Source organism: Geotrypetes seraphini, chromosome 2 (genome assembly GCF_902459505.1).
Source record: "Geotrypetes seraphini chromosome 2, aGeoSer1.1, whole genome shotgun sequence".
Taxonomy (NCBI): Eukaryota; Metazoa; Chordata; class Amphibia; order Gymnophiona; family Dermophiidae; genus Geotrypetes; species Geotrypetes seraphini.
Genome location: NC_047085.1, coordinates 326,986,212 through 326,998,683, shown reverse-complemented (window position 1 = coordinate 326,998,683; position 12,472 = coordinate 326,986,212). Strand labels below are relative to the sequence as shown.

The window sequence follows — 12,472 nt, the reverse complement described above, 5'->3', positions numbered from 1 at the left end:
GCATTACATATTGGGGATCTGTATTCTTTTGAGGAGAAAGGGATTGATATTTTGAGGAGAAAGGGATTACCAGGTGGAGGCTTTGGGAGGGGAATTTACTAGAGAGGAGAGGGGGAGGGTTAAAGTATCTGGATAAATTTTTTGAATAGTAGGGCTGCGGGCACTTGAGCTCCAAAGTTGCTAATTCAATTTAATTCAAATTAAGTATATGGGCTTTTGGGTCTAGCATTAGCCTATCTTTTGGAAGGGAGTAGTGTGTTTCACAAGTCTTTTGAAGTGACTTTGTAATTTATTAAAATTAAACATATAGAAGGAATGAAATAATCAAATTAAGTTATTAAGTAAAGCAGTTGGAATTATTAGTAATCAACTTACACAGCACATAATATAAGCATCAATTATCCAAAGACAACACAAATTTTAAATTAAGTTAATTCACATGGTTTGAAGGATTCCTAAAATCCAGAACCTACAGAGTAAAGTTGGACAAAGAAAAATCAGAACTTTGGTCCAACCCCTAAGGCATACCCCAAGGATCCCCACTATCCTCTACTCTCTTCAATCTCTATACTGCCTCCCCCTGGACAAACTAGGCCTGACCTCATATAGCTATGCAGATGACATCACCATTCTCATACCTTTTGATCAACCAAAGCCCTCTATGACAGACACACTACACCGAACACTAGAAACAGTAGTAACATGGATGAAAGATCATAAACTGAAGCTGAACCCAGACAAAACAAAATTCATCCTCCTCGAAAATAACAATGTTCCAACCATAACCAATATAGAAATTAACTCAATCAATTACCCCATTCAACCCACCCTAAAACTACTAGGAATGATGATAGATAGATCCTGCACCATGCAACCACAAATCAATAGAACAATACAGAAATTATTCGCAATTATGAGAAACTTAAGATAAGTTTGAAAATTCTTCGATAGAACACAATTCCGGCTCTTAGTACATCCCTAGTCCTAGGTCTTTTAGACTATTGCAACATTCTTTACCTCCCCTGCCCAGCAACTATGATAAAACAACTACAAACAATCCAAAACACAGCACTAAGACTTATCTATTCATTGAGGAAACACGACCATAACACAGAGGCCAACTTCAACTCACACTGTTTTCCAATTTTGGCAAGAATACTATTTAAATTCTACTGTCTACTATTTAAAACCATAAATGGCAACAACCCAACCTACCTGAACAACCGCCTCATCCAAACTACATCAACTAGACATAGGAAAACCCACACTCCATTCATGTACCTTCTAATCAAAGAAGTCAAATGTAAAAAACTATATGATGGCCTCCTAGCCACACAAGCAGCAAAACTCAATAACCAAATCTCCAATCTACTAATTATGACCCCAGACTACAAAACATTTAGAAAAGAAATAAAGACTCTACTTTTCAAGAAATTCCTGCAAACTACTTAATACTGTTAGTTCCTTCCCACTTCCCCAAAGCAACCTCATCTACTCTTTATCTCCTCTAGAAATTACCAGATATCTTTTTTGTAATTCTTTTGTAAACCGCCTTGAACCGCAAGGCAATGGCGGAATAGAAATCTCTAATGTAATGTAATGTAACATAAGATCAAATCACAGTCACTATAATGTACATATAATTGTTAGGATTTGCACCCAATATTCAATAATAATGCAGATTATGTTTTAATGCAGAATAACACAAAGGAGAAGAGCAACAGCCCCTGAGGAAACATGCCAGTGAAACAGTTGGGTAGCCATTGGGCTATAAGTTAAGTGCTCTTCCTAAAATTATTTATAGCACCACATTGATGCATTAGGGTACAGCCTGCATTAAAAAATTCAACATGACGAATGATGAACACATCACACCAGTAAGGACACGAAACAAATTAAGTAGTGTCTTGGGTGTTTGAGGTCTTGTTATATAAATCAGCTGCAATTAGTTTGTTCATACATAGTTGCACACATTACAATGTGAAAATAAAGGCTCCCAAGTATTACAGTAGGATCTGAGATTATCAGATTTTTTTGCATTAGCCCTTTATATTGCTGTCAGACAAAGTGTATTCCCCATATGTTGTAATCTGTATCAGTAAGATTTTTCCAATTATGTAATACATTTTGTATAGCAAGAGAAACTATAATACAAAATAGTTTAGATCCACAATATGATAAAGAAAAAGACTCATCTATACAACCAAAAATAATTTGAGAATGAGTAATGTTTGTTGAAAGGGAGAACACATCTGTTATAGTGTTACATACACGTTCTCAATAATTTTGAAGAAGAGGGCACTGTAAGAGCATATGTTCCACAGAACCTTACTACAATTAGAAAGACCAGCATAAAGAGGGAGTGGCGACACTGATTTTGTTGAACTGGGTGACATCCGGGAGAGAGGCCAAACAGCCTCATTCCCTTCGAGCTTGGAAACAGGAAAAACCTGCTACCTGCACTTTCAAACAACTTATCGAGGGCCCCTTCTGAAGTCCCTACTGCAAAAAAGTCCAAGACTACCGAAATCGAAGTTCACCAGGGCTCTACGTCCTCCAATGCATGGCAGCACTGAAAGGACTTCCATCCCTTAGCATAGGCTGCCACCATGGACAGCTTCTTTGCTCTGAGCAACATGTTAAGTACCATGTCTGAATAACCCTTGCTTGTCAGGGCCATTCGTTCAAAAGCCATGCCGAAAGCCCAAAATGTTCCGGATTCTTGATAGGGACCAGTCCCTGAGTGAAAAGTTCCACTTGGACCAGAAGTTTGAATCTTATGTCTCTTTGGAGACAAACTAGGTCCGCATACCATGGTCTGCGAGGTCAATTGCTCGCCACTAGGACTAACAAACTGGGTTGGACTGCAACCCTAAGAATGACTTGACTGAGTATGGGCCACAGGAAAACATGAACAACAGCTTGTTCTTTTGCCACGGTTGAATGCGTCCAACAACTCACTTCTGAGCTTGGATCTTCAGCTGTAAAAATGAGGCATCTTGGTGTCCACCGCCGAGGCCATCAGTTCCATCTGTAGAGGCCCCTCACTACCAAACTATGGCATTGAACACTTGTGGAGACAGAGACCATTCCCCCGGGTCGAAAGTCTGTCAACTGATATTAGTCAGTCAGCCTGCTCATTTTCCACTCCTGCAACGTGCATGGCCAAGAAAGCCTGCAAGTGACCTTCTGCCTACTGGAAGGAGTTAAGCTTCTAGGCACCACGAGGCGCTTCGTGTGCCTCTTTGCCTGTTCACATATGCCTCCACTGTTGTATTGTCCAAGAAGACTGACTGCCTTGCTTTCCAAAGGCTTCTCAAGCGCCTGAAGCTAGATGGATGGCTCTGAGTTCCAGGTGATTTATGAACTACTTCTGTTGAGCCGGAGTCCAACACCCCTGGACTGGGTGTCAGTCGCAGTGACTCCTCCCCCCTCCCTCCTAACCTTACCCTATAATTATGCCAGGTTTGTGCTGGATGGCCAGCCAAGGAACGTCCATGTCCCATGTTCAATGGAGCGTGTGGGGGAAGAGCAGGAGCCTCTGGCTTAGCGTCCTCTGAGCTCTCCACAGCTGGGGATCTGTAGGAGGCACATCTCCAAGGGAAGAGATCCTTTCCAAGAACCTCCGAATTTATATTGGCAAAGTATAATCGCATGGGGGCCACAGAGCCTAGGAAGACCGGCAAAGGGTCTTTGCTCAGTTCAGAGTGACTTCCAGTACCAGGCTTCACACCGAACTTTTTGAGCCTGATGTGTAATGCTTATTTGAGCTGCCAAGGGTCCTTAGCATCTGTTAGCACCAGTGGTGCTGGTGCAGGGGTTCTCCCCTCGACAGGTGCCCCAACCATATGAGGACACAGACTTGGACCAGGAGGTTCAGACTGCCACACACTGGGGGAATAGCAAGTCCAATTCCATGCCACTTTTATTCCAGGATGAAGTCTCCTTGGTAGAGTCTGATTCCATGCAGGAGGATAATGGTAAAGAGGTGGTAGCAACACTAGATCAGGGGAAAGATCACACAATACGCCGGTTGTTCAGGGTCTCTTCTCTATCAAGCATTATTTCCACCTTACTGCAAGAGGTAAAGCTGGAAGTCCCAGCAGCATCTTCTTCTGAATGCTCAGTTATGAGCAATTCTGTGGCTCCAATCACATTTTTCCCCTCACATCCGGTCATCAATAATCTGATCATTGACTACTGGGACTAGCTAGAGAAACTCTTGAAGTGGCTAAGGTAGTGGCTAAACTGTATCCAATAGCGCCAGATTTCTAGCAGCTGATGGTGCAGATCACTAAACGAACCTCCTTTTCTAGTGATGGAGGGGGCAATATTAAAGGATCCTCAGGCCCGCAAAGTGGACTTGCTTTTCAAGAATCAATTTGAAGCTTTAGTTCTAGGGATTAAAGTGGCAGCTGCATCTGCCTTTGTGGCAAGTGCTTGTCGCACTCGCCTGTCTTGGGCCCCTGATGATTCCCAAATGGTCCTCTTTGGGGTTAATTATATTGCTGATGCTCTGTATGAACTTATCAGAGTTATGTGCAAGGTCTCGGCCTAAGATATTTCTGCCTGACGGATGCTTTGGATCAAACGGTGGGCAGGAGATACTACCTCTATAGCTATGCTGAGCAGGCTTCCATTTCAGGAACAGATGTCTTTTGGCACGGGCCTAGATGACCTGATAACCAATGTGACAGACCGTCACTCCAAGCCCTTACAGAAAGCAGACCCTGAACAGCCCGGAGTTCGAATTGGGGCAATTTTTGAGGCTCCTGAAGATTTCATACATATTCAAGAGGCCAAACGAAGCAAAGTTCCTTTCAGGGATCATGTCAGAAATTCAGCAAAGGCAGGAGACAACAAGCCTCATGCTCTCACCCCTCCCTAGCCACTAAGAAAGAACGATACCAGGCCATAAACCGAGCTCCCCCCAGATGGGGCAGGCTGTTGGTCTAGTGTCTGATTAGCACAGACTGCTGGGTTCTAGACGTAATCTGGGAGGGGTACAAACTTGAGTCTTATGTTCCCTGCCAGACCACTTTCTAATGTCTACGGCTAGCCAGAGAGAGCCCTCAAAGTTTGAACGTAGGTGAAAAGGCTTCTGGCTCTAGAACCAGTCCCGGACTCAGATTTGAGCTCGAGCAGATACTCCCTTATACTCTGTCATGCCAAAATAAGGCTCAGGCAAACTGCAGACTGATTCTAGACCTCAAGCCTGTTAATGCAGCTCTGAAGATACCTCACTTCCACATGGAGACCATTTGGTCATAGCGGTGGTGGCGCTGGGGGAATTTCTTGCTGCCCTTGATCTGACAGAGGCCTATCTTCACATTCCCATTTTCCTGGATCACAGGAGGTATATGTGATTTTGTATACTGGAACATTTTCAGTACTCTGCACGCCCCTTTGGCCTGACCACAGCATCTCACCTTTACCAAGGTGATAATTGTGATAGCAGTGCACCTACACAAAGCTGGGATTCAAAGTGCACCCTTATTGTGACGCTTGGCTCATCGGAGCTTCATCCATGGCGGAACAGCGAGCTAGCAGTTTCAAGAGTGGTGCAACTCCCTCCAGGACTTGGGCTGCATAGTTACCTTCAAGAAGAGTCAGCTGGAATTGACTTTAGCTCCTGAAGTATCCTGGGAGTCCTTATTCTGACACTGCCTTGGGCAAATATTTCTTCCAGAACCACGCAGACAAAACTGCAGAAGTTATTTTTGGAGCTGCTCTATAGGCCGGCTCCCACGTTGTGGCATTATCTACAGGTCCTGGGTTGATAGCAGCGACCATAGAGGTGGTATCTTGGGCCAGAGCACACATGAGACCTCTGTAAGGCCTCTATTCTTTCACACTGGTCTCCTCAGTCGGACTCTGCTACAACAGCTGCTCCCCTGACTACCTACAGCGAAGAGCAGCCTGTGATGGTGGCTGTGGTCAGCTGCCCTTTCCAGGGGTATGTCTCTTTGCCTCTCCTCATGGGTATGTCTCTTTGCTTCTCCTCATGGGTAAAAAGGCCTGAAAACTCCATCCCAGTGAATTTTGAACAAAATTGAGGAGTTTTGAGGCAAAAGAAAAAATGATAGTTTAAAATTCAAGATGGCCATCACTAGAAAAATCACATCAAAAACAGTCCTCGGAGACCTCCCTGAAGGAAAAAAATTGCAGGGAAAGGGATTTTGGAGGAGGACGACTTAGGCTCTGGGGTTAGAAACCCTCAAATTCAACTTTTTGAGAAACCCCCTCCTCCCCCAATTTTCCTCAGTCTTCAATATCCTTACTCACTGTGCCATGTGGTGCTTGCCTGCTTCAGCATAGGATTTCAGCTGGAATCAAGGGAAGAAGACATCTGCCTCACAGATTCACTGAATGAACCTGGTCTTCTGCTGCCAGTCGGACCGAGGGCAGACAGAACCCTCAACCCCCCAGAAAACACACCGAGAAAGGGGAGGAGGACAAAGCAGCCAGCCCACTGTTAATCCCAGCTGAGCCGGGAAGGAGCTCACACAGCCTGCGCTTAAACTCCTGACTGAATCAGGGATGTGAGCAGCTATGCAAGAGAGGGCCCCTGAGCTCTAAAAATACCAGCAGGCTGACTAACTAGGTGTTCCCAAAAGGCAGTTTCTGCTAGCAGCAGACTTCTGCCGTGTGAGTCTGTGTCTTCTCCCAGGCAGAGATCCCACCAACTGGGAACCTCCAAAGATCACTGAGCAAAAATACCCAAAAATATACATTGGCAGAGCAGAGCAAAAATACTCTCAGCAACTTGCTATCAGAAAACAAACTGAAGAGCAGTAAACTCAGAAGAAAGAGGGGTTGGAAAACATGATTGACAGTTTTCTGTAAGTAACTTGCTGGTTGGGATACAAGACCCTAGCATTCAGGACACTAGACACAATGCACTATAACTAATATTGATGCAACTCGTTATCACTACTTTCCTTTTACTTCTATACAAATTTATAATTTAAAACTTTCCTCTTTGCAAATAAATCATTTACATAATGGCATACTTTTACTAGACAAAAATAATGCCACCATCTCTGCCAGTCAACAATTGGATACTTTATCATGTTATTTCTTACATATGATTTAAATCATCATCTTATATTTAAATTTTATTTTTGAATGCGTTTTGAATAATGGTTACCTATAGTAATTTTTCCCTGTATTTTCTCTAAAATAAAACGGGCTTGATTGTTAAGCTTCGCGGCTTCTGCTCCGAACATTCCCATGAGCCACTCCTTTCGTAGACTATAGTAATTCAATCGCAGATCAAAAAATTCCTTCAGAATATCCTGCACCGTTTCATATTTCTTCAGACAGCCCATATGATCAAACAATACCTAGATGAAACAAAAAGAGAGATTAGATTCTTACTTTGCTAATATATTTTCCAGTAGATAGGTGTATCATTCTGGACAAGCGGGTTATCTCTCCTAGGTTATGAGTTTCTTCAGAAGGAATCCACTCCGGATTTTTTGTAACCCTCCTACTTCACCGAAAGCTCTACTGCCACCTATAGTTAGTCCCCAAGAAAGCAAGAGCTAATTCGAAATTAGGTGAAGTAGGGATATAGGAAATCATCCCCAACTAATAAATCTGTGCTGCTTGAACAAATAAGAAATGAACTGAGAACAATCTAACATCAACAATATGCCAAACAGAAGCATCAGAGGAACACAGATGCTAGAAATACATTATTCTAGAAACTCCAGACTGACCACGCAGACTGTGAACCTGGTGTGTCTTCGGATGGTCCCAGTATCAGGCTATAGGTGCATCCGGACCTTCTTTCTACATAACATAACAGTTTATTTATATACCGCAGGACCATGAAGTTCTATGCGGTTTACAATGATTAAGAATGCTACAAATTGAGTAGAACTAACAAAGTTAGAGATTGGTGAATAATAGTTCTAGAGATCAATTGTTGAGGGTAGATTGTGCAGTTCAGCTATCAAAGTATTTCCGGAACAGATTAAGTTTTTAGGTGTTTCCTAAATTCCCCATAGTTATTAGCATGCATAAGTAATTGTTCCACATCTTTTCCCCATAATGCAGCTTGATAAGAGAAAAAGATGTTGATGATATTTTTTAAATTTACATCCTCTAACTGGTGGTGAGACAAACCCTCAGGTGTGAGCTTCTCTTATGTCTATTGGTTTAGAAAGAGAAAAGATCAATTATATATTTGGGTGCCAGACCGAATAGTACCTTGAAGCAAAAACAGCCAAATTTGAACTTGGCACGTGCTTCCATTGGCAACTAATGCAGGAGTCGGTAGGAAGGGGTTATGTGATCGGATTTCTTCAACCCGAAAATCAGCCTGACCGCCGCATTTTGCACCAGTTGTAATCTCTGCATTTTCTTCTGGGAAATTGCTATATGGGCGATATTGCAGTAATCAAGAAGGCTCAGTATAAGAGATTGTACCAGAATTCTGAATGATGAAGCTTCAAAGTATGCTCTAATGGACCGAAGCTTCCAGAGAGTAAAAAAACCCTTTCTGACCAAGTAGTCCACTTGGTCTTTCATGGTTAGGTCCTGGTCCAGGATTACCCCCAGAACCTTCATTGTAGGTTGAATAGGATAACTGAGTTTACTGATGCTTAGTAATGCTTTAGTGTCAAATTGGTGTGGCGAGGCTACAAAGAATTTTGTTTTTTCTCAGTTAAGCTTCAATCTAAATTCGTTCATCCATTGTTCCATCAGGTTTAGTACTTCTATTATCATAGGGGTAGCTTCAGAGAGAGAAGTAGCGAATGGAATAATAATTGTAAAGTCATCTGTGTAACTAAATAATTTTATCCCCCGCTGGGTCAATTGCGCACCTAGTGATGACATATAAACACTGAAAAGCAATGGGGATAATGGTGACCCCTGCGGAACGTCAGATGGATTGCTCCAGGTATTAGAGAGGTTGTAATTGAAACGTACTTGATAGATGCGTGACATAAGGAAACTTCGGAACCACTAATACCTCTCCTCTGATACCAATAGTGTCTAAGCATTGTAGCAGTTTCTCATAATCCACTAAGTCAAAGGCAGAACTCATGTCAAATTGCATGATCGGGGTATTAAAGCCCCTGCTAAATAAGGAGCGTAAATTATCCAAGATGGCCGCAATAACTGTCTCGGTGCTAAACAAAGGTCTAAAACCAGATTGAGTTTCATGTAGGAGAGAATAGATGACACTGGTCTATAGTTAGTTACTGACATTAAGGAATAAAAGGTTTAGGTAAAGGATCAATTACAGGTCATGGACCTGGGGGGGGCCGCCGCAGGAGCGGACTGCTGGGCACGATGGACCTCTGGTCTGACCCAGCAGAGGCAATGCTTATGTTTTTATGATTCTTTACAATTTTTTGGAATTGGGGTTATTATAATGTGACCATTATTAGTAGGGAATTTTCCATTTTTTAAGTTGTCGGTCAAATAATTCAACAAAGTTTGATGGAGCTGCTTTCATAATATCTGGGGGTCTATTGTTCATCCAAGATCTGGATCACTTTGTTCTTACTTTTATGACTCTTGAATGTGAAGTGTTAGAACGCAAAGGGTATTCAGCAGTGGTCATTCCACTCCCATCAAGTCTAAGAAGCCGACTACGGTCTCAGCATATTCTAAAGCATGGGAAACTTTGCAACACTGGTGCGCCCAAGAAAATGTGGAGTTATTTTCAGCTCTGGTTTCTGTGGTGTTGGCTTTCCTCCAAGCTGGCCTTGACAAGGGACTCACAGTGGCTTCCCTTCGGGCTCAAGTTGCAGTGCTTTGTTGTTTCAGAGCTCGGCACCGCAGATCTATTCTGGCATCTCATCCAGACATAGCCAGATTTTTGAAGGGTGCACTGCGCATAAGACATCCCGTCAAAGCCCGCTCCCTTCATGGGATCTAAACATAGTTCTGAAGAGTCTCAGCCAATCTACGTTTGAGTCGCTGAAGGAAGCGTTTTACTGGTAGCTATGACCTCAGCAAGACGAGTCTTTGAACTCCAGGCTCTTTCTTGTAGGGAGCCTTCCCTTAAAATATCTGACACTGGAGTCTCTGCACACTGTTCCTTCCTTCCAAAAGTGGTTTCAGTATTTCATGCTAATCAAGAAATTTGATTGCCCGCGTTCCAGACCCTTTTCAAACAACAACTGTCCCTTAGGAGGGAGTCTGCTGAGAGTAGCTTTAGAGGTGGAATCTTCAGCCCACTGTCCGATACAGAGCATTCTGCAGGAAGAGATGGAATAAGCCGACCTTTTACTCATAACACGAATAATGTCAGAGAGCATCCACCACTAGAGAATGACACGGTGACAGAATTTGTCTCCTTCCCCATGTCATTCCTTAAGGAGAGAGAGAAGAACCGGAGTATGAATGGGCATAACCACTGACCCTCAAGAATGCTGGTGTAGAAGGATTGAGGTTGAGATAGACACTAAGAATAACACAGGATGCTTTCCCATGATTATCTGTGGGGCGGGGTTTGTGACAAACTCTTAGGGTAGAGAATGGCACAGTGTCTTCTCTAACCGCCACAAAATCCACTCTAGACAAAAGCAGCTGAGGAACGGGCTCCTCCCCCTCACGATCCAGAGTATGTAGCCTGGAAAGACAAGCACATATTACAAAAGATGCTGCTGAGGACACTTTGACTCCCAGCACCAATGCCTCGAAAAGCCTCTTGAGGACCACATTCATATGGTGATCCAGCATATCCTTGAGCACTATGCAGTCTTCTCTCGGAAGAGAAGTGTGCTTAATAAATTGTGCAACCAAGGAATCCACTTTAAGCTGGGTATAAAGTTGCTGGCAACCTTGAGGGATCCCCTCTAGAGAATCCCACTGCTCAGTGACTAAGACATTAATGTCAGGATGCCAGGGAAACATATTAGACTGAAACCTCACTCCACTCACAAGAGAGGAGGAAGTAGATGGAACTGGCTGAGAGTCTAAATTCAACTCACAAAGGGACTCAGAAATGAGATTAAGCCGTAGGCTTAAAGTGCTAAAGTGGCACTGTGAGACTCAAAAGTAAGGGGGAGATATATGTAGAAGCTGATAAAGAAAAGGCTGAATTGCCTTCTGTTCTGTGTTCACAGCTGAAGCGCCGGAAGCAAAACCACAGAAGACAAACACAAATAGGGATGGAGGAGTAATAGAACCTGATCGATTTTCAGAGGGTTGTGTTCATGAGGAACTAGCTAAATTAAAGGTAGACAAAGCAACAGGGCCAGGTGGTGTACATCTGAGGTTGCTGAAGGAACTTAGGGAAGTTTTGGTGGCTCTGCTGACTTTTTCAATGCTTCTCTAGCGTGGTACCTGAGGACTGGAGAAGGGCGGACGTGGTCCCTCTACACAAAAGTGGAAGTAAGGAAGAAGTAGGGAATTACAGGCCAGTAAGTCTGACTTCTGTGGTAAGCAAATTAATGGAAATGCTTTTAAAACAGAGGTGAAGTTTCTGGAATCCTGTGGATTACAGGATCACTAGAGGTAGATCTTGTCAGACAAATCTGATCAATTTCTTTGACTGAGTGACCAGAGAACTGGATAGAAGAAGTGCGCTGGGTATGGCGTATTTAGATTTTAGCAAAGCCTTTAACAGTGTTCCACACAGATGTCTAATAAATAGACTAAGTGGCCTCTGGATGGGCCTCAAAGTGACGGGCTGCATCAAGAACTGGTTGAGTGGAATACAAGAGGGTAGAGGTCAATGGAAATCACTCTGAGGAAAGGGTTGTTGCCAGTAGTGTTCAGTTCTTGGGCCTGGGGTTGTTGTTTTTTTTTACATTTTTATAAGCGATATTGCTGAAGGACTGTCAGGTAAGATTTGCCTCTTTGCGGATGATACCAAAATCTGCAATAGAGTAGACACCCAGGATGGTATGGATAACATGAAGAAAGACCTAGCGAAGCTTGAAGAATAGTCTGAAATTTGGCAGCTAAAATTTAATGCTAAGAAATTCAAGGACATGCATTTGGGCTGCATAAACTCAGTTTAGGGGGTGAAGAACTTATGTGCATGACAGAAGAGCAGGACTTGGGTATGATTGTATGTTATGATCTTAAGGTGGCTAAACAGGTTGAAAAGGTGACAGTGAAAGCTAGAAGGTTTCTAGGATGCATAGGAAGAGGTATGGCCAGTAGACAAAAAGAGGTATTAATGCCCCTGTATAAGACTGATGAATCGTTTAGAATATTACATACAATTCTGGAGACGTCACCTTCAAAAAGATATAAACAGGATGGAGTCGGACCAGAGGAAGGCTACTAAAATGGTGTGGGGTCTTTGTCATAAGGCATATAAGGACAGACTTAAATAACTCAATATTTATATTTTGGAGGAAAAGTGGAAAATATGATACAGACGTTTAAATACCTACATGGCACAAATGCCCACGAGTCTCTTTCATTTGAAAGGAAGTTCTAGAACAAGAATCCCTAGGATAAAGTTTAGGGTTATAGGAGATACTTTTTACAGAAA

At 42.9% G+C, this 12,472-nt stretch overlaps 1 protein-coding gene across 1 annotated transcript in view; it reads right to left on the bottom strand.

The window, feature by feature from the left end:
• TOP2B (DNA topoisomerase II beta) overlaps positions 1-12,472 on the bottom strand; it is a 639,919-nt gene that overhangs the window by 217,204 nt on the left and 410,243 nt on the right. Inside the window, 1 exon segment of the mRNA XM_033930173.1 lies at positions 7,151-7,346. Coding sequence (XP_033786064.1) covers positions 7,151-7,346 — 196 coding nt within the window.